The sequence below is a fragment of the Notamacropus eugenii genome, chromosome 1 (genome assembly GCF_028372415.1).
Source record: "Notamacropus eugenii isolate mMacEug1 chromosome 1, mMacEug1.pri_v2, whole genome shotgun sequence".
Taxonomy (NCBI): Eukaryota; Metazoa; Chordata; class Mammalia; order Diprotodontia; family Macropodidae; genus Notamacropus; species Notamacropus eugenii.
The window spans coordinates 341,445,964-341,473,738 of NC_092872.1; the positions used below are offsets into that span (position 1 = coordinate 341,445,964).

At 37.4% G+C, this 27,775-nt stretch overlaps 1 protein-coding gene across 3 annotated transcripts in view; it reads left to right on the forward strand.

Moving 5' to 3' along the window:
* VDAC1 (voltage dependent anion channel 1) overlaps positions 1-27,444 on the forward strand; it is a 35,935-nt gene extending 8,491 nt beyond the window's left edge. For 2 of the 3 annotated variants that reach the window (XM_072629957.1, XM_072629958.1), the window contains exons 2-9: positions 7,476-7,545; positions 8,653-8,702; positions 14,079-14,231; positions 14,330-14,382; positions 19,884-20,111; positions 23,431-23,581; positions 24,438-24,495; positions 26,435-27,444. In XM_072629957.1, the coding sequence (XP_072486058.1) occupies positions 7,479-7,545; positions 8,653-8,702; positions 14,079-14,231; positions 14,330-14,382; positions 19,884-20,111; positions 23,431-23,581; positions 24,438-24,495; positions 26,435-26,526 (852 nt within the window). In that variant the 5' untranslated portion in view covers positions 7,476-7,478 and the 3' untranslated portion in view covers positions 26,527-27,444. Of the gene's footprint in view, positions 1-7,136; positions 7,355-7,475; positions 7,546-8,652; positions 8,703-14,078; positions 14,232-14,329; positions 14,383-19,883; positions 20,112-23,430; positions 23,582-24,437; positions 24,496-26,434 lie in introns of those variants that run through there. The other variant, XM_072629959.1, reaches the window with a different exon arrangement.
* Positions 27,445-27,775: the final 331 nt, after the last annotated feature.

The window sequence follows — 27,775 nt, forward strand, 5'->3', positions numbered from 1 at the left end:
TTATAGGGAGAAGCATGTGCAGTTGTCTTTTTTTTAAAAAATTAATTAATTTATTTGTTTTCAGTTTTCAACAATCACTTCCATAAATCTTAAATTTTCTCTCTCCCCAAGACATCATGCAATCTCATATGGGTTCTGCATATACATTCTTATTAAACACATTTTCACATTATTCATGTTGCATAAAAGAATCAAAACGAATGGGAGAAACCATGAGAAAAACCAAATCTCAACAAAACATAACAAAAGAAAAAATAGTCTGTTTCATTCTGCCTTCCAACTCCATAGTTCTTTCTCTGAATGTGGATGGCATTTTGCATCAAGAATCCTGTGGGAATGTTTTAGGTCCTTGCATTGCTGTGAAAGGCTAAGTCTGTCAGAAACAGTCCTCGAACACTGTGGCTGTTACTGTGTAGAATGTTCTCCTAGTTTGCAGTAGTCTTTTGGGGGTAGGAGAAAGGTAGCAGACTGTGAGAACAACTTGTTCAGTGAATGTCAGACTGATGCTTACGGAGAAGAATTTTAGTATTTAAATCCTATTTTATTTCACAGAGGCCTCAGTGGTAGAAACAGGAAGGACTTGTACAAACAACTTTGGAATAGATTTTCTGAGTCTGGCATGCTATTAACAGCTCAGGGAAGGTTTTTGTTATAATATAGGGGGTTATGAGAGCCCCATTTGTTGGAGGATATGCTGTTATCACAGTAAGATGTGCAGAGATGGTTTAATTTTTAGATTACGTAAGTTTATACACAGCAGGCCAGGTGCTGCAGTGTCTCCCTTCTTTAAGCTTAGATTGGAATGTGGTGATGCCATTTTATATACCACTTTTGAGCCAGCAGATGGCGATTATGTGATTTATTTTGGGTCACTAGCGACGTGCTGCTGTGCAGGAAATGCCTTGAAACAGAAAATAATTATGTTGGCCTTATCCACTGACTGATGCTATCCTTATCCTTCTCTTTGCAGTCATATAATGCCAATGTTTTCCTGCAGCAAATTCACTCAGGCTCCATCCCTTTTCCCAGGAAACTAATAAAAGTCACGTACAAAGAAGGCAGAGAGAAGAGATCTGTACTTCTCATCTGGACCATTGCCTGATTTCTTGTTGACTTAGTCTGATTTTTTAAAATCTATCTGATCTTGCCTTACATAAAGCTAAACCTCTAAAGACTTAAAAAAAAACTGAAGGACTATCCTGTCCATCAACCCCTTTCGTGCAGGTATTCTTGTGCTACTATAGGAACTGCTCAGGGAGATCAGATTAATGGGTCTGTGGCTAGAGCCCTGCAATAGGAAGCAAGAAACTTGGGTGTCACTTTAGCAAGTTACTTAGCACTCTCTGGGTCTCAGTTTATTGCTCTGTAAAATGAGATGGTTGAACCAGGTGACCCCCAAGCTCCCTGGCAGTTCCAATGTTCCAGGATTCTGCTTTGTAATACAGGATATTTACACAGGAATGCAGCATAATACAGTAGAAAGCAAGTGGGATTTAGAGTCAGAGAATGAATCCTGGCTCTGCTGTTTATTTTGTTGGAACTTGGGCTGCCTACCTCTGGGTCTCGGTTTTCCCAAGGGTAAAGTGAAAGGGATTGGACTAGATGGTCTCTACAGAAGATCCTTTTCCAGTGTATACCCTATGATTCTACAACCAGATTATTCAGTTGAACAAACATTTGTTAAGCACCTACTCTGTACAAAGCATGAGTGTTCAGCACTAAGTATGTAAGGGTGAAAGGTGAGTCACTGCCTTTAAGGAGTTTATAATCTTATAGGGGAGTAGGACCTATCTAAATAAGTTTGATACAAGGTAGAATATTGTAAAAGGAAAGGAAAGAATACTGTCAATTGTGGTCAGGGTATGGATCCAATAAAACTTCATGAAGGAGGTAACCTGTGAAGGATTCAACTCTTTGCCTTCCCTCACTCCTCACATTACCCTACGCCTCCCAGTACATTACCAGGTATTACTGATTTCTATCTCTGCAAAATAGTGGCCCTTTCTCTGCCTCCCCTACATTCTGTTTCTTCATTGGACTAGTTCATTTGCTATCTAATTAGTCTCCTTTTGAATTTATTCTTCACCCTGCTGTCAGATCGATATTTCTTAAAAACAGATCCAGCTACGTAACTTTATTGCTCAAAAATCTCCAAGGACTCCCTATTACCTCTGGGATAAAATAGAACAACCTCAACCTGACATTTGAAACCCTTCATGCTCTGACTCCCACATAGCTTCCCAGTCTTTTCCTATTATTTCCCTTCTCCCACTCTTATTCTAGGCAACTGCCTGCTAGCTGTTTTTCTGTATATGACGGTTCATCTCTTGCCTTCATGCTTTCACAGGTGGTTCCCCACAAGTCTAGAATATGCTTCTTCCTCATCTCAGCCCATTTTTTCCTTCAAAACACAGTCAAAGTGCCATATCCTCCCAGTGGTTAGGGGTTTCTCCTTGAAATTATTAAACAAATACACACACATATACACATATTGTATCTTCCTCAGGAGAATATAAATTCCTTGACAGTGGGGGCTGTTTCATTTTGTTTTTGTATAGTCAGTGTCTAGCATAATACTCTTTTCACAATGGACAAATTAATAAATAGTAAGTGTTGAATTAAAGAGATGGAAGTATAGAGTACTTGTATTAACAGGCACAGAGGCAAATGATTATCAATCAACAGAATTTTCTATAATGCTTACAATGTCTCAGACACTTTTTTAAGTTCTGGGGATACAAAGACAAAAGTGAAATGATTCTTGCCCTCAAGGAGGTTACATTCCAAAGTGGGAAACAACATAAACATTTATAGGGATATACTATCAGTGGATAGTATAGTGGATAGTGGTTCAGTGGATAGAGCACTGGACCTGGAGTCAAGAAGACCTGAGTTCAAATGTGGTCTCAAGCACTTACTAGCTGTGTGACCCTGGGCAAGTCACTTAATCTTTTTTGCCTCAGTTTCCTCACCTATAAAATGATCTGGAGAAGGAAATGGCCAACTGTTCTAATATCTTTGCCAAGAAAACCCAAATGGGGGCACTAACAGTTGGACATGACTGAAACAACTTTGACAAGAAGATGTATACTAATTACACAAGGTGATACTGAGGAGGAAGACACAACTTGGAGGAGGGAAAGTCTCGTGTAGATGAATGGTGGGGTTAAATTGAAGGAAATCTTTTCATTTTTTTTCTTAATGAATGCATACAGGTAGGAAATAGGACAACAGGAAGAGTTAGTGGTTTAATTTGGCTGGAAAGAGTTCTATGGGATTACAATTTCACCAAGGGAATATTAATGGGCAAAGAGGAAACAAAATTCACTTTTTTTTTTGCCAATGATATGATTTACTTAGATGATCATGATCAACCAAAAATTAATTGAAATAACTTCAGCAAATTTGTGGCATATAAACTAAATCCTTAAAATGTTGGTATTTCTATGTATTACCAATAAAACCCAACAAAAAGAGGTAGAAAGTGAAAATCCATTTAAAATAAATACAGAAAGCACAATTGAAGAAACATTAATTGCTTATGGGTAAGTTGAGTCAGTATAATAAAATGACCATACTACTAGAATTAATTTAGTTATTCAGGCTATACCAATCAAAGTACCAAGAGATTATTTTTTAGAGCTAGAAAAAAACAATAATGAAATTCCCATGGAAAAACAAACAATGAAGAATGTGAAGGAACATGGTAGCATAGTTTTCATACCCCCAAAGACCCTAGTTACTGGGGGAAGATCTCATTATTTGACAAAAACTGCTGGAAAAACTTGCATAGTAGTCTGGCAGAAATTAGGTATAGACAATATCTTAAGATGAACTCCAAGTTGATAGGTAACTTAGACATAAAAGGTAACATTAAGCAAATTAAAGGAACCAGGAGGAAACTAACTTTTAGATCTATAGGTAGAAGAGTTTGTGACTAAAGCAATGGAGAGGATAGCAAGATTCAGTGGATTATTTTGACTATCTGAAAAAGTTTTTGCACAAACATCTAATACAGTTAAAATTGGAAGGGAAAAAGGTAGCTGGGACTGCATCTTTATAATAAGTTTTTTTCTGATAAAGGTCTTATTTCCAAGATGTATAAGGAATTGATTTACATTTATAAGACTAATCCATTCCCCCTTAGAAAAAACTGAGGTAGTTTTCAAAGGAAGAAAACCAAACTATTGACACCCTGTCCCCTCATATGAAGAGGTATTCTAAAATAAGATTAATTTGAGAAATACATATTAAAGCTACTTTTCCATCTCACAGCCATCATATTGGAAAAAATTAACAAAAAAGGGAAATGACAAATATTGGAGGGAGTGTAGGAAAACAGGTACACTAATCCACTGTTAGTGGAGCTTTGAATTGGTGTAGCAATCTGGAACTATGCCTTCGAAGTAATTAAACTTTCATCTAATCAAACTCCTTCAAGATATAACTCAAAGAAATCAATGAAAATGTGCAAAAAATTGTATATAAATATTTTTTAGCAGCTCTTTTCTTAGTAGCCAAAATCTATAAACTAAGGGGAAGGGAATATCTTATTGGGGAATGGCTAAACAAGTTATAGCATATGAATATAATAGAAGATTATTTTGCCATAGGAAATTATAAAATGTAGAGTTTTAGATGAATTGTTGTAGTATGAAGTGAGCAAAAGTAGAATATTATATATTCCAATAACAACATTATAGAGAAAAATAATTTTGAAAGATTTTAGACCTTTAATATTGCAGTAATAAACCATGACTCAGCTGAAACTTGCTGATGAGGTGATGAACTTGAAATGCAGAATATGATCAGCATTTTTTGAAGATGGTCAGTGTAGGAATTTGAATTACAATGTGGGAATTCAATGCAATGAACTATGCATATTTTTATATTTTCTTTTTTCTTGTTTTGTTGGAGAGCACTGTAGAAGGGAGAGATAATACATACTTGTAAAAATAAATTAATTTTTAAAAAGCTATGAGGAAGCCAGTTTGTGACTTAAAACCAGTGATATTAAAACCATGTCAGCCTAAGATACATATATTTTTTTCTGTAGACATAGGGAGCCAATGGAGGTTTTTGAGTATGAGACTATCGAAGCAAGACATTGACAACAGAGGAATGGTCATTGAGAAAAGCACCAAAGAAGACAATGACAAAGGCACAACAGTCTGGAGCCATTTAGTGAAGGGACACAACCTCTCCCCCAACACCCTAGTAATGTAGTGCACCCCACAGTTGGAGCACAGAACCGAAAAAGATATTCACACTTATTCTGAATCAGGAAGATGTTTTTTAAAATGCAGGGGAATGATACACGTTTTAAAAATATTTCCATTCTTGAACCTTAAAATAAAATCATTTTGGTGGTTATAATTTTTATTATGTCTATGTCAGTAGACATTACTAAGTATCTACTATTTGTAAGGCACTGTGCTCTTGAGGAGTGTACAGTCTAATCAGAGAAAACAGCACGTGAAAGGAGGGGAGACGGGAAGAGTACCCAGTGTGGGGGCATAAGGGAGAAGTCCAAAATACTGTAGCAAGAGGGAAATGAAGATCTAATTTCCTGAGATGTCAGTAATCAGTATATATCATTAATAGTACTTCCTGCAAAATATATTTTTTTTCAATAGCTAGGGAAAGCAAAGCTGAGGGGAAAGGTGATCAGTTCAGGATTCCCAAGCATAGCTGATAGTTGAGCTGTAATCTGGCATGGTATTGTTTTTTCTTTTTTTGTTGTTTCTGGAAACTTGAATGTTCATCTTGTTAAGCATTAGCTTAGCCTTAGTTTTTTGGTCCTTAATGTTAGGGGAAAACAGGTAGTGTTTTGGGGGAATTTGGTGGGGAAAGAGGAGAGAAAAGTTTAAGTTCAGAGAACTGCAGAAGACAATTTCATTCAGACTTACATCAATGAAACCCTTATACATCTCTCTGGGCAAGCCACCTAAAAACTCTAGGAACCCCAGTTTCTTTGGTTGTAAAGTGCGTGTAAATAATGCTTGTACTCCTTTTCTCAGCTCTGTTCCTGGCTACTCTGGCTTTTTTAAGTCCCATCCAAAATCGCACCTGCTATAAGACTTTTCTGGTCCCCCTTAATGCTAGTGCCTTCCATCGATTATGTCTAATTTAGCCTATCCATATCTTATTTGGATGTATTTGTTCACATGTTGTCTCCTCTGTTACACTGTGAGCTCTTTGAGAGCAGGGACTGTCTTATGCCTTTTGTTGTATCCCCAGCAATTAGCGCAATACCTGACACATAGTAGGCACTTAGTAAATGTTTGTTGACTTGAGAGGTTTGCTGTGAGGAAAGCCTTATGTAAACCATGAAGTGCTTTATAAAGTGGAATTTTGATTGAAGAAGTCTGTTGTCCCAGGCAGCATTCTTAGAAGGTGTTTGGGTCTGTTGCTGGGGCTAACAGGATGTTGGAAAAGAAATAAGACTGGCCAGAGCCAGTGAGATGGGAGCATTTAAGGGATGGCCACATCATATTGCTTAACTAGAGGAGCACCAAGGGAGGAGGCAAGGGTGGCAAAGGAAGGGTATTGGTGTAGTACACCAACCCTTTCCCTCCCCTCCCACATAACACACTAGGATCAGAGCTGACCCCACAAAAGTGTTATTTGGAGAGAGGGAATAAGCATTTATATAGTGCCTACTATGTGCTAGGCACTATGTGAAAACTGCTTTTCTTAATATCTGAGACTCACAACAACCCTACAAGATGAATGCTATCATTATCCTCATTTTTGAGTAAAGGAAACTGAGGTAAATAGAGGTTAAGTGATTCAGTCACTGTCACACAGCTAGTAAATGTATGAGGCCAGATTTGAGTCAGGACTTCCTGGCTCCAGGCCAGCACTCTGTCCTCCGTGCCACCAACTGCTTCTTGGAAGGGCAGAAAAAAGATACAACTAGGGATATCTAGCTATTATGTATCTAGTTATAATCTAATATTAGGGAACTTCAGGGAGCATATTTGCGAAGGGTCTCTTGGTGCATTGTTGATTACTCTCCAATCCTTTGCCTTCTTGTCCTTTTATCACTCTTCCCTGGGTTACTCCTACCATCCGCCTCCCCTGCTTCTATTCGGGTACTGCTAAATAAGAGAGCTATTGGTAGTCACAGAGCTGTGCTGCCTGGGAAAAAAAGAAGATCATGTTATTGAGCTTCATTGCGGGGCCTTTGCTGCAGCAAGAAAATCCTTTTCTTACTCCTGTTTTCTTTCCTGAAGCTTCAACAGCCTCCTGAAATCTCTTCCAGTTCTAAATTTATGATATTCTCATCATATGAGGCACAGAGAGAAATGATTTGCTGGTGCAGTCAGCTAGTGGCAGAACCGGAAAAGATGTATATGAAGCATTTAGTAGAACACTACATTTTATTAGTTTTAATTATGTTTTTAATTAACAAAATAGATTTCAACAGCTAGAAAACATTCACATTCTGATAATTGTTTTTGTTCCTGCAGAAAATGGCTGTGCCACCTACTTATGCTGACCTTGGAAAATCTGCCAGGGATGTGTTTACTAAGGGTTATGGTGAGTTCTCTCTGGAAACCATGCCATTTCTGTCCTTGGGTATCTGAGGCTTGAGCTGTTTTCTGTGTAAATTTTTACTTACCTTAGCATAAAAGATATATATCAACTAGAGTTGGAGATTATTTTCCTAATCTTTTTTTTTTTTTTGTAGTAAAAATATAAATGCTTCTAGAGTTGCCCAGAATAATTTACTACTTTGGATCTATGTTTTCATTTATGTAAGAACTTCTTGTACTGCTACAAATTGCCACCTTTCCTTGTCTTCCTAAACTTTTCTTGGCCATTGTCTTTCCATAATTTCTCACTAAAGTCTCTACTAATGCATTGGCAGTTTTCCTCTGTTTTTAGGAATTCATCCATAAGAGGATAGAACTTGGTTTTATACCTAATATCTCTTCATTCTTGCTATGAGTGATGTTCCCTTTTTTGCTAGTTCTCCATGTCCTCTATATTTCCTGCACCATTTTGTTCTGAAAATAATTTGTCTAAACACCTGGAATATTGGGTGCTTTAGTGATGCATTAATTTAAACAGTTAAAATAAAAATTGAATTAGATGAATGTTAAGAGATTCATTCAATGGTTCCATCTACCTGTGAAAAACATTCCTCCTAAATATTTAAGTAGGAAGTCCTTGGCATATTCATCTTTTCTCCATTCAAGCAGCTCTGCCTAACCTGTGGCCAGGCTTTTGAAGCTGGCAGCCAGAACTCAGTTGGAGGGGAAAAGCAAAGTCTGTCTTTGCCTTGAAGACAGTTACATGAACAGAGCCAGAGGGAGGTGGTTTTTTCCCTTCTAAATTTATCTCGTCATTAGACCTATGAGCACTGATCCCAATGACTGCTGCCACCGCAGTGCCAGCTCCTGCCTGGGCCAACCTGGGAAAGCAGGGATAGGACAAGGGACCTCCCTAGGCTGGTATTCTCTACTGCCAGCCCATTAGCAGTGATAGCCTTAATAATTATCATACAGTAGAAGCTTAGTACATACAGTGTTTAAAAACCCAGGTTTTATTGTCCTTATTTTAAAAGGAACACTTAGAATATCACTAAAAGAATTATTCTTTCTAGTTAATTCTTCCCTACGAATATCTTTCTTTTTCCTTTAGGATTTGGCTTAATAAAACTGGATCTGAAAACAAAGTCTGAGAATGGGCTGGTAAGTCTTTTAGTTCCTATAAATTTGATCCTGAAGATCTTTCCTAATGTAGTCCCCTGTTATCAAAAGTGGCCCTTGGGAGATGGTCTGTAATTCTAGATAATTTCAGTTGTTGCCTGTCTCACCTCCCCCAAATACTTATTGAATCATCTGCAAAGTTACCATGTTGAGATCATGTTAGGCTCTTCACTTTGAACAGCTAATGAGATGGAGGTGGCAATATTGAACTAGGGAGAGGAGGAGCAGGACTTTTGAATGATTGGGCTTCATGATTCATGTATTCTTTAGAGCTGAGAGAATATTGTCAAATGCCAAACACCAAGTTCTGCCTCTGTGAGTAATGAAGAGGGACAGCTGTAGCATGTAGAATGCAACTTGGATGGGGGAAATGATAGACATTTTCAAGTTCTGCAAGATTTTCCATTGTTTAGATTCTCTATGCTAAACTTTGGGGGAGGCCTGACTGGAGTCTGGGCCTCAGGCCCTTCTTTTTCTGAAAATCATGTCCAAAACAAAACAAATTGCTTATTAATCATAAGAACATAGCTTCTTTGATCTAGATTTGGGAGTAACCTCAAGACACTATTTAGGCCATCCCTATTATGCAGATGTGGAAACTGAGGCCCATAAGGATTAAGTGACTTCCCCAAGGTCATAAAGGTCATAATTACCAGATGTGGGTTTTGAACCCAGGTCCTCTGACTCCAGTACAAGTATTCTTTCCACATCCTTCCAGGTCACTGTGTCTGTTCCCCATGAGGCTCTGGCCAGGCCACAGAAAAGAACATTGTCCAGTCCTCTAGGGGAAGGTTGGCTAACGTTTCTCTTTTGTTCTTTGTTCCCTCACCAAAACTGACCCAGAGGCATGGGTTTTTCCTGTAGGGGATTAGGTGGGGTGGGTGATTTTATTTTTTGGAATTTTTTCCCTAAACATAGCACTTTTGTTAAAGGCTGGAAGAAATACTATTTTAGAAATTCTTTTTTTTTTTAATATTAAATTTATTTATTTAACTTTTAACAATCATTTCCACAAAATTTTAGGTTCCAAATTTTCTCCCCATTTCTCTCCTCCCCCCACCCCAAAACCCCGAGCATTCTAATTGCCACTATCACCAATCTGCCCTCTCTTTTAACATCCCTCCCTTCTCTTATCCCCATCTTCTCTTTTGTCCTGTAGGGCAAGATAACTTTCTATACTCCTTTACCTGTATTTCTTATTTCCTAGTAGCAAGAACAGTACTCAACAGTTGTTCCTAAAACTTTGAGTTCCAACTTCTCTTCATCCCTCCCTCCCCACCCATTCCCTCGGGGAAGGCAAGCAATTCAATATAGGCCATATCTGTGTAATTTTGCAAATGACTTCCATGATAGTTGTGTTGTATAAGACTAACTATATTTCCCTCCATCCCATCCTGCCCCCCATTGCTTCTATTCTGTCTTTTGATCCTGTCCCTCCCCAAGAGTGTTAACTTCTAATTGCTCCCTCCTCCCATTACCCTCCCTTCCATCATCCCCCCACCCTGCTTATCCCCTTCTTCCCCACTTTTCTGTATTGTAAGATAGGTTTTCATACCAAAATGAGTGTGCATTTTATCTCTTCCTTTAGTGGAATGTGATGAGAGTAAACTTCATGTTTTTCTCTCACCTCCCCTCTTTTTCCCTCCACTAAAAAGTCTTTTGCCTGCCTCTTTTATGAGAGATAATTTGCCCCATTCCATTTCTCCCTTTCTCCTCCCAATATATTTCTCTCTCACTGCTTGATTTCCTTTTTTTAAGATATGATCCCATCCTCTTCAATTCACTCTGCACTCTCTCTCTGTGTGTGATATGTGTGTGTGTGTAATCCCACCCACTACCCAGATACTGAGAAGTTTCAAGAGTTACAAATATTGTCTTTCCATGTAGGAATGTAAACAGTTCAACTTTAGTAAGTCCCTTATGACTTCTCTTTGCTGTTTACCTTTTCATGCTTCTCTTCATTCCTGTGTTTGAAAGTCAAATTTTCTTTTCAGCTCTGGTCTTTTCATCAAGAATGCTTGAAAGTCCCCAATTTCATTGAAAGACCATTTTTTCCCCTGAAGTATTATACTGAGTTTTGCTGGGTAGGTGATTCTTGGTTTTAGTCCTAGTTCCTTTGACTTCTGGAATATCATATTCCATGCCCTTCAATCCCTTAATGCAGAAGCTGCTAGATCTTGTGTTATCCTGATTGTATTTCCACAATACTTGAATTGTTTCTTTCTAGCTGCTTGCAATATTTTCTCCTTGACCAGGGAACTCTGGAATTTGGCCACAATGTTCCTAGGAGTTTCTCTTTTTGGATCTCTTTCAGGCAGTGATTGGTGGATTCCTTGAATACTTATTTTGCCCTCTGGTTCTAGAATCTCAGGGCAGTTTTCCTTGATAATTTCATGAGAGATGATGTCTAGGCTCTTTTTTTGATCATGGCTTTCAGGTAGTCCCATAATTTTTAAATTGTCTCTCCTGGATCTATTTTCCAGGTCATTTGTTTTTCCAGTGAGATATTTCACATTATCTTCCATTTTTTCATTCTTTTGGTTTTGTTTTGTGGTTTCTTGGTTTCTCATAAAGTCACTAGCCTCCATCTGTTCCATTCTAATTTTGAAAGAACTATTTTCTTCAGTGAGCTTTTGAACCTCCTTTTCCATTTGGCTAATTCTGCTTTCTAAAGCATTCTTCTCCTCATTGGCTTTTTGAACCTCTTTTGCCACTTGAGTTAGCCTATTTTTCAAGGTGTTATTTTCTTCAGCATTTTTTTGGGTCTCCTTTAGCAGGGTGTTCACCTGCTTTTCATGCTTTTCTTGCATCTCTCTCATTTCTCTTCCCAGTTTTTCTCCACCTCTCTAACTTGATTTTCAAAATCCTTTTTGAGCTCTTCCATGGCCTGAGCCCACTGAGTATTTATTTTGGATGTTTGGGATACAGAAGCCTTGACTTCTGTGTCTTTCCCTGATGGTAAGCATTGTTCTTCCTCATCAGAAAGGATGGGAGGAGATATCTGTTCACCAAGAAAGTAACCTTCTATGGTCTTATTTTTTTTCCCCCTTTTCTGGGCATTTTCCCAGTTGGTTACTTGACTTCTAAGTGTTCTCTCCACACCCACCTGGCCTCCAGATGCACCCAGCCAGCACTTGGGGTCTCTATTTTAGAAATTCTTGACTGGTTTGTATGGCATAGTGGGGAGAAGAGAGGACGAGTACTAAATGAAATCAGTTCTCATCTACTTATTTTTCTTTAAGACACTCATTTAAAAATTTTTAGTTGTGAATCTTCTTTCTCCCTCCAGACCTTTGAGAAGGCAAGTAATATGATAGCCATTGCATATGTGAAATCATGCAAAGCATATTTGCATATTAGTCATATTGACAAAAAAAACAATAAAAAATAAAGTTTCATCTATTTTTAAAATTATTTACAGAAAAATTTCTATTCTATCTCCCATCATATTTCTGGGTCACCTTTCCTCCCCATTGATTGATATTTGCCCAGGGAACATTCAAACACTGATGCTCTTATTCTAAAACCAAAAGAGGTTTTGAACCCTGCAAAAAAAAACAAACCAAAAACCAAATCTCACATCATACATTCCAAAGCCAAGTCAAAATGATTTTTGGTGTTATTACTGCTTCAGTTCCTATACATCATGTGTCCCTTGTGATGAAGGGATATTCAGGGGTGGTATATACTAATGAACATGTTTCACATTAGATGGCTAAGTAATGTTTAACCAGAAAAGTTATAGCTTCTTTATTTTGACTTTTCTTGTTCCTTTTTCTTTTTCAATTATAAGACTGAATTTCCTTATGTATTCTAAAATGGGACTCTGTCTTTGATCTGTATCTGGCCTGGTGAACTCTTTGAGGGCAGAGACAGTATTTTTGTTTCTGGCACATAGTAACAGCTGAATAAATGTTTGTTGATTGATTGGTTGATGGTGACAGTCACCTTTGTTAGGCTTGCTTAATTTTGAAAACCAAGGGGTTATTAATCAAAATTATCTCTTTTGTGTCTCTCAAGCAATATTGTGGGATTTTTGACTTGTAGCTAAAAGCTAACAACTGATTTTGTCAATTGAGACTATAAACGTCTACCCTGCAAGTATAGTTTGCAAAAACCTAGATGTTTCCTTCTCATTTCTTCCCAAGAGATGTAAGGGATACCCAGTACATAGCCTGCTTGCTTCATTGGTATTCATGCAAAGTCAGGAGAGCAGAAGGAAGGTTGCTGTCATGATGGGCAGGCTTCCTGTGTAGGATTTATGACAGGATGTGGAAAAGAATTCTGAAGCTGGGAGGGCATGGATCGGTTAACTGTATCATTGATGAGATAATAGGTCTATCCACATTCTAAGAGTGGACTTAAGTATTTTAAAAAATTGAATGTGTGGTAACTAAAATTATCTTGTAATCTACCATTAGCTTTTGACATGTAGTAGGCAGCATAGTAAAGTAGAGAATTCACTTCTTTGACTTACTACCTCTCTTCTCTTAGGAAGCTACTTAACTCTTGGACATCAGTTTCCTCATCTCTGAAATGAAGGGGTTGGTTTATATGCTCTTGATGGTCCCTTTCTGATCTAAATCTATGACTCTCTGAAATTTGCAGAGCTGAAGTAGAACTTTTCAGGTTGTGGTACTGAGAAGATAGCTTCAGTTTAAGCCTTCCTTCCAAAGCCAGTTTAAGGGAGTATACGCAGAGGAGAACCCTGTTTCATGCTTTGTCTGACTAAAATAAGGAGGCAGTTTAGGCTCAAGTTCAGTTTAAATCAGTATGGAGCACTTGTAAAGCACAGGGCCTGGCATATACTGGATCCTTACTAAATGTTTGTTCCCACCTCCCCCTTATGAAAATTGAAATTGACAAAAAAATAAATTGGAGTGAAGTAATTCTTTGCCTTGCAAAGTAATCTTTTGTGTAATTTCTTAGAATTGTGAGTTCCTCTGGTGATGTTAAGTGTGTGTATTCATCTTATGAAAGCATCATTTGAACACAGCTAATGACAGTTTTACAGCTAATAATAGTAGCTGCCCACCTTGTGGTTTACAAAGCACTTTAGTCACAACAATGCTAGTATTATCCCCATTTTACAGATGAGAAGACCAGGACTTAGAGAAGTCAAGTAACTTGCTAGAGGTCACATGGACAGTGCTAGGCAGATTCAAGACTTGACTTCATTCTTTTGACTTAGAATCTGGTATTTTTCTACTATACCATGAAGTCTTTCAGATACTTAATTGTATAACACTAGGTGTAGAACATTTTGGATAATGCATAGTCATTCTTTCCCATTTTAAGTATGTAAATATATCATTTTGTGCCTCCCCTTAATTTAATTTCTTTTTTCTTTTTTTAAAGGAATTTACAAGTTCAGGTTCAGCAAACACTGAAACCAGCAAAGTTTCAGGCAGTTTGGAAACAAAATACAAATGGTCTGAATACGGCTTGACGTTCATAGAAAAATGGAACACAGACAATACATTGGGCACTGAAATTACTGTTGAGGATCAGGTAACCATGTCCCCCGTGTCCCTAAAGACACACCATTTTGTCATTTTGTGTATCATAGTCTTCCTTGAAACTAACTTGTGAGTTTCTTTTCTGTTTAGCTTGCACGTGGACTGAAGCTGACCTTCGATTCATCCTTCTCACCTAACACAGGGTAAGAATTAAGTTAGCTGAATTGGGTAACAAGGCTGCTTTGTCATAAAGTCTGAAGCAGAGCATATTTACTAGGGAAGAAGGTGGGTATAGGTTTCTGTGTTCTGAATGGCTTTCACTGTATGGATCTGTTGTATTCAGTTCTGCTTTTGTGCAATATAAGACATGCTATGATAAAGAGGATGTTCTTATGTTATAGCTCTATGTACATATGCATGTATGTACATTAAAAATATCTTTTAGAGTGCAGTCTGTGAAGACTACTAATTTTGTCACTAAATAATGTCTGATCTCTGTAAGCTAAATCTACTGTGTAATAGGAACTTTGACACCCCAAAATCTGAGTATTAAGTGAGAGATGCATGCTATTACCATATACTTTGTTACAAATTCCACAGACTTAGGCTCAGCAATTACTTTGGATGATAAACCAACTAGACTAATGTAGAAGTAGATTATATTGGGCTTTGTGGTAGTGGAAGGAGTAGAGTCTCAGTTTCTTCATCTGTAAATTAATGATGATACTTGCATTACAGATGGGCAAATCATATTATATCTTTCTGAACCTCCATTTCCTCAGCTAAAAAAATTGAGCATTGATCATTGAGTCTGGGAAGAAAATAATTAGGCAAGAGAATTGAAGACAATCACAAACTGTCTCCAGATATTTGAAGGACTTTCATGTGGAAAGGAGATTACATGTGTTTTAGAGGATAAAACTAGAAAGACTCATGGATGTTGAAATAAGTAAGACTGTTATATGAAATAGCTTGAATGGGAGGTAGTAGTTTCCCTCTCACTTTAGGTGTTTAGCAAAATAAATTTCTACATCAGCCATATCTTTAAAAAATGGTTTAATGTTTTGTTCTATACTTATAATCTTTTACCTTTCTATCAAGGAGTAGATAGCATATTTCATCATTAGTCCTCTGGAGTTACTGTTGGTCAGAGTTTTTTTTAAAAGTCTTTCAAAGCTGATTGTCTTTACAATATTGGTGTCTTTGCATACTTTTTGTTCTGGTTCTTCTTGTTTCACTCTGCATCAATTCATACAAGTCTTTCCAGGGTTCGTTGAAATCATCCCCTTAAACATTTCTTATTACATGATAGTATTCCATCACATTCATATACCATAACTTGTTCACCTATTCCTCAATTGATAGGTACCCTCTAAAGTTTTGAATATTTTTGCCATAACAAAAAGAACTATAAATATTTTTGTACATCTTTAGTTGGAGTTTATTTTGCTTGGGAACAACCCCTTTTCAAAGAGTTTGTTGCTTGAGCAATGGTACGCATTTTGTGCCAAGGTTTTAATTCCCTTTCTACTTCTTCCATAGCTCTCATTTCTCTTCCTGAATTTTTTCTCTAGCACTTTTATTTGTCACTTAACATTTTTAAACTCTTAAAAAAAAAACAACACCTCTCTATCTGTTCTAGGAATTCTAGTTGAATTTAATGTTAATAGCCAGATCCTTTGAACTTCTGAAGAAAGCATCTAAGCTGGTCCTGCTGCTGTTTTCTTGGGATTGTGTTGTTTCAGGATCTCAGGGATGGCTTAGGCTGGAGACCTGCAAGCTTTCAGTACTCCCAAAGTGGTTTGATCCTAGGCAACATCTGGTCATTGCCTCCCTCGTCAGAGCCTTGCAAGTTGCTGGACTAGATTTGGGTCTCAGTGATAGTGCTGTGGGCTTGCCTCCTGAGTTTCAATAGACTGCTGTTGCACTTATCAGCCAACTGGAAAGTTCTGCTGATTCAGAGCAGCAGAACCATAGGCTCTTCATTGTTCTGGGATTCTTTCCATGATTATTAATCTGTAGGCTTAAGATTGACCTAGAAGCTAGAACTGAGATTGCACTCTACTCTTGGGGTGTGACCCATACATATGTTCTTTCCTTATTAGGTACACAGCTTAGGGTCCATAGGTGCTCTCAACTTGAAATGCCACCCATCATTGAGTATTCTCTGCTTATTTCCCACCTAGAATTCTAGAACTGAGTAGTAAGTGACAGAGCTGCCAGCTGACTCTTGTTCCTGCAACAAGACTGGATCTTTCTTTGCTGGAATAGAACATCTTACCCTATCGTATAGCATTTCCCTGCACTGGAATGCTCAGCCAACTCCTGTGTCAGCAGACCTCAGTTTCCTTATACTTCCCTAGGCTGGAAATGTGATTCACTCCTAATTTCCTGATCAGTATATGATCTGGTCCATTTTCTAAATCTTTGGAGGAGACTTTTCTTTCTTTTTATTTTTGATGGGAGGGGAAACTCATTGTATTTCTTCCTACTCTGCCAGATTGGCCCTGCTTCTAGCATCCAGTACTATTTCTTTTGTTATCATAGTCACTTCTGGATGGTAACACCTATTTCTCACTCCAAAAAATGTAGGCTTCCTTAACAAAAACAGCTGAGCAAACCCAATACAGAATAGTGACCACCTCTGACACCATGTAGATTTTCTGTCCTCATGGTCCCTTGACTGTCAAAAAGAGGGAAATTTGTGTATTTCATTCCCCAGGACCCTACTGGTTTTTCAGTTATTCAGAATTTAGCTTCCTTTTAGTGAGCTTTTCATTTCCATTAATTTTGATAATTGCAAATGTTCTTCTGGTTCACCTTACTTAAGTCTATATCACTTCATAGTTCCCTGCTTCATTTCTTACTACAAAATTATATCCTGTTACAGTTATATATGGCAGTTTATTCAGCCCTGTGATTTATTGCTGGCTTCCTTCTTGGATTTTATGTCCTGTGGATAATTGAACCTCTACTGTTTCTTTTTAAATTGATGCTCTTTTAAAAATGTCACTGTCAACTTTCCACTGTTACCTCCCTCCACCCCCACATTCAGCCTTTCTGGTTTCTATCATTGCAGTCTAGCAGAAAGTGAAATTTCTTTCTGAATTACTACAGAATGTGTATAATATTTGGGAGTCTAAGTACAAAGGCATATAAAGAAATTATGTAAATACAACCATAAAACATTTTACAAAAATACTGACCTACATAATTGAACAGTTGTTAATTGTTCATGGTTAGACAGTGCTAATATAATAAAAATGGCAATATTACCTAAGTTAATTTTTAAGATGCCATACTCTTGAAACTATCAATTATTTTATAGAGCTAAAAAAATAATAAAATCCATTTAAAGGAACAAAGTGTCAGTAATCCCAAGGGAAACAATGGAAAAAAAAGTAGGAAAGAAAGGGCCATGCCAGACCTCAAACTATTTTACAAATTAACAACTGTCAAAACTGTTTATTGATTAAAAGATAGAAAAATTGTTGTACAGAATAGGTACCTAAGATCCAAAGAGAGTTCGATAAACCCAAGGAGATTTTGTTTAGAAAACTAAGAATATTCCCATCATTTGGGGAATAAACAGATGAACAAAGAATGTAAAAAGACAGGTATGCACTGGAAAAAAAAAGGATTATTTGGTCTTGTGTCGAAATGTGCTTCAGTGGTATTCTCACAATGTTAAGCTTAATTAAAGACAGACTTCAGAATGTTTATTTAGTTGGGACGCCCCATCCCCCAGTAAATTGTGATCTGTGTTGTTGAAAGGAGTGTACCCACTTCAGGGAATCCACAGGACTCTTAGCTATTGAGTTTTCCAAAGGGCCTGTAGACAAAAATGTGTGTGTTCCTTGGGACTTAGTAGGACTTGTTTTAAAATAATAGTAATAAAAAATATTGTTTCCCAGGCCCACATTAGGTCAAGAAAAGTAAACACAAGTGGCTAAGTGCCTGAGGTACTCTTTAGCAATAGGATACATAGTAGGTTGGGTATGAACAGTGTTAGGAAATCCCTGTAGGGTTCAGGGAATTGTAGTAAGTGTTACATTATTATCAGAGACAGTGTTGCTATTATGCTGTTGCATCAATGCTTTTGTCTAATTTTGATTTCATTCTGGTTATTAGATACTCTGTTTATGTCACTAGAATGTGTTCATTTTCACAAGTTAAGAGAATGATCCTCCTCAATGAACACTGAGTCATTGGCAGATTTCAGCAACCCTAGGTTATTGAAATATGACTTCTTAATGTCTTCATAAGGGCTATCTTGGCATATCTTTTTTTTTTCTAAATCAGAGATGACATTTTTACTGTGTTTTGGTGCATTTTCCATATGTCATCTCATTTGAACTGTACAACCCCAGTTCCATGAGGTTGTTGTTACAAGATAACATTAACCCTATTTTAGAGATGAGAGGAAACTGAGGTTCAGAAAAGTTTAAGGGACTTTGTGCTCACAGAGCTCGTGGATAAATATAGTATTAATAGCTAGCATTTTATAGCACTTTAAGGCTTATAGTTGTTGTTTAGTCATTCAGTTATGACCAACTCTTTATGACATGCCAAGGCTGTTCATGGGATTTTCTTGTGTTGCAAGTAAAAGTTCTGAGAGACTAAGTTCCCCAGTAATAAAAATGAATCTATTAAATAGGATGGCTGATCAATAAATTAAGGGTCAGTGATTTGGTAATCAAAGATGTTAAGGGAGACTCTTACAACTTGAAACACCTTAAATCAGGTGTGTTCCTTCTGACAGGGAAATTCCCTAACAAATGAAACTCAACCTTGATAAGTGGACATTTAATGAGCAGGAGGTCTAAGAGCCATTGGCCCGTCCCAATCACTTCTTTGTAGAGGTTAGCTGAGAATGTGGCCTGGTCATAAGGTCATGAGACTCCTGCTGAAATCTGGGCACTGATCAGGTTCTCTCTAATTTGGTTTCTGCTTCATGAGCTGGGCGGATTTCCCTAAACTCTAATGAAGGGGAGCAAGGACACAAGGACGAAAGCTTTCTCTCAAAGGAGAATCTAACTCAAGCTGGATCTTGTTTATGCAGAAGATGGAAATTAGGTTCCCAGTTGGATGGGACCCAGCCCAGGTGCCTTGAAAAGAACCAAAAAGCTTATGATTTTTTTTTAGACTGAGAGGGGCTTCTTTTTAAGCTAGCCTTTTGACAGAGAAGAGATTATCACAAATTATTATTAATAATCAAATGGTATAGTACTAAAATGAATTTTTCTAATTTGGCAAAGATACTGAAGTAATTTGCCATTTCTTTTTCCTGTGAATCAAGGCAAATAGAGGTTAAGTGACTTACCCAGGATTGCACAGCTAGTAATTTTGTCTGAGGCTGCGTTCGAACCCAGGTCTTGTTAACTCCAGGTCTAGCACTCGAGCCACTGAGTCACGTAGCTGCCTCTATGGCTAACAAATATTTTCCCAATAACCCTGGGTGATAATTGTTATTAATAAATATTTCAGTAGTGGAGGTTGGATTGGAACCCAGGTTTTGCTGGATCTGGTACTCTCCACTGTTAATTTTTCCTCTAATGCTAAAGCCTAGATATTACTGGATTTCTTGGTATACCTGTTGTAATGTAGTAATAAAACCACTGATATCTGTATATTGGGTATAACTGCTGTTATGCTATATAACTGCTGATTGTGAAGATGATGACTTTGTTTTCTTTTCCTTTAGGAAAAAAAGTGCTAAGATTAAGTCAGGATATAAGCGGGAACATATCAATCTTGGCTGTGACATGGATTTTGATATTTCTGGACCTTCAATACGAGGAGCTGTGGTACTTGGCTATGAGGGCTGGTTGGCAGGCTACCAGATGAATTTTGAAACTTCAAAATCTCGGGTGACCCAGAGCAACTTTGCTGTTGGCTACAAGACTGATGAATTCCAGCTGCACACCAATGTGTGAGTCAAAAAAGACAAGAAGCTTTGGTCCTGTCCTTCCTCATTTCTTTCCCATCCCTGATACTTGTAGCAGTGAAGGGAGCTTTCTGTTGCAAATGATAAAGACTGAAGGACTCATTTAGCACTTATTAACAAAATATTTGTGTTTTTGTCTCAGGACTAGTCCATTTTTTCGTGGAGATAAAACTTCTAGGGGGTACTTTCTTTATGAACTAAGAACAACAAATATATTACTTTGTAAACACAAAATGACAGGTTGCAAAAACATCAGATAGATTTTAAACTGGAAGGAGAGCTGAAGTAATAGAAATTATCCTTGAGAAAGAAGTTGGGGTAGTAAAGAATGAAGTGGCAGAGAAACTTAGAGTTGCAGATGTTCAATTGACCAAGGGTAGTCGTGGTGATATGATATAGTGAGGTAAGCACTAACTGTTTTGTTTGTTTTTTTCCTTTCCATTAGAGGTCACTACAAGTTAGGCTTCTTATTATAGTTGGGGCCTATTTGTTTATGTGTTTCTGACTCTTCATAGGTTCCTCCCTTCATATCCCGTGTCCAAAAAAAAAAAAAAAAAACCAAACCATACCACTATTTTTGGAGGTTTTTCCAATTCCTTCTGAGGTTTTCTTTCAAACCCAAAATAAAGATTTGTAGATAGACCTTGAGAAATCTTTCAGCACCCCAGTAATACATGAGACTCACCCACTTGTGCTGTAGAAAATCTCATCTCTTGTTAGACCTCAAAAAGGTGCATCAGTTGGTGGCCACTCGAGCTACACTTTGCTCTTGCCCAGTTTACCTTAAAGCAGCTCTTGGTTGATCTTGCAGTAGTTTCCAAATAATAAATGCCTGGAAACACGTAAATGTTTGGAAGCTGTAAGTTAGCTTGTAATTCAGCTAACCTAGTTTGACTGACAGAATATCATAGTTTTACCAAATTTCATAGGCTGTTTTAGAATTCTGAATGGAGTTTCTTTTAACCATATTGATGATTGGGCGTTAGTGATTGACGACTTTTAAGTTTTGGGTTTGCAACCAGGATTTTATGATAAAAGCATAACTTAAGTAATAATAATAATTGATATTTGCATAGCATGTTTGCAAAGCACTCTAAATTATCTCCTTTGATTATCACAATTCACTAAAATCCTTTGATACTTCAGATATTATTAACATCATATTATAGCTGATGAGACTGAAATTCATAGAGGTTGTGACTTATCCAGGGTCACATAGTTTTGGAAGAGGGATTTTTGAATGTAGATCTTTTTAATTACAAGTATACTGTTTTATCCACTAAACTGGGTTGGACAGCAGTCAGCCCATACTTGTAACCAGATCCAATCTTTTTTGGAAACTGTCAGAATGATGAACTAGAATAGTGGAATGTATCTTTCCAATTAAATTTATGGAAGTATTTAAGGGCCAATTTGGGAAATTGTTCATATTTTGGTTAAGAAAGAGAGAGGAAGCAAGTCATTCTTTTATCGGCTTTGTTGTTCCTCAGAATTAAACCATTCAACCAGCATTGACTGAGCATTAACAGGACCTCAATTTCCACTTTTACAAAATAAGGTCAATTCATCAGACTAGATGAATTTTGAGGCCTCTTCATAGCTCTGAGCTTTGACAATAACATGAATGATACCTCTCTATCTTCTAGAATGAACTACTCTGACTATAAAGAGTACACTGATGGAGCTGTTGGACTAGCTTGACCCTTGACACTAAGAATAAAAAAGATAGAGACCCAAATTGATAAACTCATGAGAGTTTATAAGTAAGGATTTTGAGGTTTTCTCTTTATCTCTGAAGGTTTTTTTTTTCCTTTCTTATCTCTTGAGTATCTTAGAGAGATGAAATATTCACTTTGGTTTTCCAAACGGGGAGCTCTCCACTCCCCCCTGAAATTCCTCACACTTTCATCAAAGACAAAATCAACTGGATAATAAGAGGTAACCTCAGTTTCTCAGGCTGTAATATGTGGACAGGTTTAAACCTGGATAATCATCAAGCAGGTAATTGTCTCCTGTAATCCCCAGTTGGTAGCAATGGAAAGAATGATTTGGAGTCAGGGGACCTGAGTTTGATCCTTGTGCCACACTTTACTACTGTGTGGTTTTGGGCAAGTCACTTAGCCTCTTAGTTTCCTCTTTTTTAAACGGTGAGTGTTGGATGACCTGTGAGATCCCTTCCAGTTCCGAATGTCTGGTCCTGTGATGTAATCCTGTGCTAAGGACGCTTTGGAGTGTGGAAGCTGAATTCCCTTGTGGAGGCTACAATTTTGTGGGAAGGGCAACACTAACAAGAATCATATAGGACATAAAGTTGAAGCAGTAGGGGTTTGGAAATTTATAGAAGGATGTTTAGAAATGAGATCAGTGAGGGGTAGTGGGGCAGGTCTTGCAGGTGGGTTTTTAGCAGCATGAATAAAGAAAAACAAATGTAGATATAAAGCTGCCATGTGGGAGGACAATGAGGAAAACAGTTTGAGAGATGTTGTGGAAGCAGTAGGAGATAATGGGTTGTTTGAGGCTATGGTGGGCTTTTAAAATCAGTAGTCTTGTTTCATTTGGGTTTTACAGAGCAGAAAAATAGTGCAATACAAAAAATTCCTGAAATACAGGAGTCTCAAAACTGTGGTAGCACATTTCAATTGAAAATCCTGATTGGATTTTCACAATCTTAAGTTTTCAATGTGCCTAAGTGGTGACAGCTTAGAGGAAGAATTAGTTTCTTCCATTACTGCTACTACTGCAGTGGCAGCCCTGGATAAACTTCGTTGCCACCCTTCAGAGCACATTGCAGCTGTCCATTCTGGAGGTCATGACATGTAGCTAATATTAAAAACTACTCAGAAATTTCAGCTATAGCTGAGAGCGGCAACTCAGAATGCCAACCATAGCCAAGACAGAATTCTTGTATCTCTTTTGTCCCACCATCTGTACTATCCACTCCTGTACTTTTTACCATTTTAGATGTTCACTTTGGTTCATATGCTTATTTGGCTTCATTACAGAAATCTAGGCTGTCCTCTAGCATCCCTCATGTGGTTGAAATAGTATTCTTCTCACCTCTGATCCTCCCTGACTCACGTTTCTGTCCAATTTTGGAGTAATATATCATTACATACCTTCTTAGTGAAGTTTGATAAAGACTATGTTATTCAAAATTCCTATGACCAGTTTAGCCTATTAAAAATACTCTGATAAGCTATTTAAATTCAACACAATTCCATATGTATTTATAATGTGCCTGCTACATTTTCTGGGTTTGTCTTCCAATGGTCTTTTGCAAGTTGTTTCTTGTGTTTGGTTACAGGAATGATGGCACAGAGTTTGGGGGATCTATTTATCAGAAGGTGAACAAGAAGTTGGAAACTGCTGTCAACCTAGCCTGGACAGCTGGAAATAGCAACACTCGTTTTGGAATAGCAGCCAAATATCAGATTGACCCTGAGGCCTCTTTCTCTGTGAGTACATGTGTCTTCACAGGTTTGAAAGGAAATATAGAACTATTTGCCATTTTTAAATTAAGCTGTTGTGGGCTCCAGGAACACTGGGCTTTGGTTTCAGTGACTTGTCCTTTATCTATCTCTTAGTGAGCTTGCAGCATGTATTAAGATTTAATATGTGTACTTTTATTTTTAATATAAGTTTTATTAATTACTTTTGGTTTTAGGTAAGTCATTCTTTGATTTACCTCTTCCCTTATTTCCCATGAGCCTTCTCTAGTAACAAAGGAAAAAATAAGAAAAACCAACTAATAAGAGTAGCCAGCACTCATTAAGTATTTAAAAAGCTCTCTCCTTTGGTGGGTAGCCTTACAGGCTATCCTTATCACCATTAGTGAAATGTCCCATATTGCCACATATGCTGTGTTAACAGTTCCTGTCTTTTGCAATTCTCTTCTGGAGTGAGTAAAGATGAGCCCAGCCATGTACCCTTAGGGGGTGGCAAGAGGTGAGGAGGGATGAGAAGGAAAGCAGATGTTGTGCTTTCTATATCTTTTCCACCTTCATTCAGCTTCCTACCTATGCCCTCCAATCAATTCTTTATATTTTACTGGATAACTGATTTGTATCTGGGTTTAGAATGAATGGATAGTCATTAATCACCTACCTGGGCCATCTGAAATCATATCTACTTAGAAATTTTAAACAAGGAATTGTACCTTTTAAAATGGCCTCAGTAATTTAACCACCGTTAATCCTTCATAAGATGACTGTCAAAAGTTATATTTCTGTGCTGAAATCCAGAGTTGGTAGATGATTGAAGCTTTCTAGTTCACATTATAACACTTAACTCTTTTCTTTTCTCTCTAAATAGGCTAAAGTGAACAATTCTAGCCTGATAGGCTTAGGTTACACCCAGACTCTAAAACCAGGTAAGGGTTGCTTGTGGATGAAATCCAGTTTTTGTTTCAATAGTAAGATTATAGAAAATTTTGTATTGTATATTGTTGGATGTGGGATTTTTCTGTGATGTTTTGTGTTAGGGTTTGGTTTGAAAGACCCTTAGGCTGAGTGTCAAGAGAACTTGGCTCTAGTTCTGGCTCTGTCACTCATGGTGAGACTTAAAGCCAGATTGTTACCTAGTTTTAGTTCTCAGTTTGACCATTGGTATAATAGGTTTAAATTATGTCATTTGAGAGGCAGAATAGAGCAATTGAAAAAGCATTTAATTTGGAAGAAGAGAATTGAATTTGAATCCTGACTCTGATACTCACTACCTGTGTGACCCTGTGTAAGTCACTTTACCACCAAGCCTTCAATTTCCTCATCTGCAAAATCAATTATATGACCTCCAAGGTCCCTTCCAGCTCCTTTGACCTATGTACAAGTCTTCCAGCGATCCTTTGGCATGACTTGCTGAGCCATTTGGATTTAGGGAGTATTTCAAGTTCTCCCAAGGAACTGATCAGTGCTAGACTTGTGATTGCTTTCTGCTTCTTGTCCTAAATTCATAGAATAGACCCAGAGTTGCAAAAGACCTTAGATATCATTTATTCCAACCCTTTCCTTTTTGAAGATGGGGAAGTTCAGGCCCAGAAATGGTGAGGACTCAAAGTCACACAACAAATAAATGTCAACTAGACTAGAGTTAACATCTGCAGAGTGTAACCTCAGTCAGTGCTCTTGACTCTACTATGCATTCAGTCAAGACAAATTCTAAGGCTTGGTAACCAGTTCTAAGTATACTAGGTATATTGGAGGGAAAATACGGGAGAAAACATTGTTACAAGCACTCATTGCATAAGATATGTTTCTGAGGCATAAATGATAGGGGGAGGGTAATGGACCAAGGTGCACTTGGTTGTTCTATACAACATAGAAAATACAGTGGGAATTCCAGAAGAGTCAACTGAGAGGAAAATTAACAGTTTGAAGGTTTAAGTGACAGACATGTGAATTAATTGTGGGGAATTTAAGGTAGGACCTTCACAAAAAATGTGGAAGGCATGCAGGCGTAATTGAGAAATGTTTGACAAAATAAATAAAAATATAGTACGACATAGATAATATTAATTTGTGGTTTTCTAAGTCAGTATGCAGCAAGTAGTTTTTGTTTGACACTACTAATTTAATAGATATAGATCTGGATTTGAAAACACAGGAAGACTTGCTTGGGTTCAAGTTTTATCTCTGATGTACACTGACTGTGTGACCACAGGCAAGTTAATTAACCTTTCAGTGTTGTAGACAACTGTCTAAGACTAAGTTACAGAGAGGATACTGTCCTGCATTGGTGAAGGGAATTTTCTCACTTCAGAGTTTCCTATAGGGTATTTTTCCAACATTTTTGTTCTTGGGATCTCTTTTTCACTCTCAAAAATTATTTAGAACCCTGAAGAGTTTTTGTTTATCTGGGTTTTATAATTGTTTCTCTATTCAATCTATTGTGATATTTTGTTTTGGTAGAACTATATAAAGAAATGTATATAGAAATGTAGTTGGAAAAGGGAGGGGCATTTTAGTGGGCAAATAACATGTTTGTTAGAACCCCTGAAGGAGTTTTGGTGATCCCTAGAAGTCCGTGGACCGCACTTTGAGAACTGTTGTTCTATGCTAATAAAATTTCATGTCTAGTCCCTATCTCATAAGTGTTTTAAATAGATACTGACTATTTTTCTTCCTAACTTCATCACATAATAGTCTACACATGTGACCAATCAACCAGAATATATTTATGTAACTTGGTAGGGGAAGTGCTTGGAATGAACTCACAGTTTTAATGGGAGGTTCTGAATTTTTTTATGGTTGTGTAAAGTACTTTAATCTTTCACTGATGAAATCTTTTTCTTGTCCCAATTGTTTGCACTGTAGGTATCAAACTGACATTATCAGCTTTGCTGGATGGCAAGAATGTCAATGCTGGTGGCCACAAGCTTGGTCTAGGACTGGAATTTCAAGCATAAAAGAAATTGTACAATCACTTAATTTTAAAATATTTTGCAGGATAGCTACCTTCAGAAATTAGTGTACCTTTTCATGTTGTATGTCTGGGACGCAAGTATTGCTATGTATCAATCATGTTAGATCTCCAGGTTAAAGATGATGCAGCTTTAAAGTGTTATCCTTTCAGAGATACAGAAGAAACCCTACTCAGAAAAAAAGGTCCTTTCAGCTCCAGGCTTTTGAGGGGATATGTGATGATTCCCACAACAGCTTTCAGAATTCTCTAAGGATTGAAAGGGTGCCTTGAACCACCTTTTCTCATCTAGAGATAGCTGCTAGTGGAAGGCAGTTAGTAAATGTGGACTGATAAAATGAATGAAATTTTGACTTCCTGAGAATTCATGGTCCATTGCAGTCAACTTGGCTACATATCTATCCTAAGTGGGTAGAAAGAGGCTCATTCCTTGATGGAGTGAAAATTTGTCTGAAAAGGGGACTTTTTTTTTTTTTCAAAGTCAAATCCTCATGAATTGTTCCAGCTTTGATTAGTTATTTCTGCCAAAAGTTGTCTGCAGAGTCCTTTAGGTGTCCACTTTGTACCATTTTGTTGTGGAGCCAGTTTGATGTGATTAAGCCAATAATGTAGTACTTAATTCCTAGTCTCATTGTGGTTCCATTCACTTTGGCTGAGTTACATATAAAGAGGCTGCTAGGACACAGAACCATAAGCAGGGAAGAGTCTGTGTAACTGTGCTCACATAGTGACATCACTTGGAATCAAAATTGGACTTCTGTTGTATTCTCACACTAATTTTTTTTTAGCAATTAATGGATACATTTTAGAATCTTCCATATTGTGTGGAATTAGAAGCCTTCCCCTCCAAATGCTGTACTTACCACCACTTAAAAATACAACTTGAATAAAATATTGAAACCTCTGCCTTTTCCCCCTTGTTTTTATTATTTTACATATTATAATAGCTGTTAATAGAAATAAAAATGCACATGGATTTAGAGACATGTTGTTGAATATTTTTGGAATGGATTTCAGGCAGAAAGACTGCTCCTCTTCCTTTGGTTCTAATGCATGTTCTGCCCCAAGTATCCAAAAAAAACATGTGTCAGTATTGTGATTTGTCTTTGTTTCAATTTGCTTATCCATGGACGTCGTAACAAAGCTGTATTTTTTTTCCTTCTTTACAACATGGCTGCATTTAGGGATTCTGAAATGAGGGTTTGTCAGGTTTCATCATGCTATCTGTTGGTAAG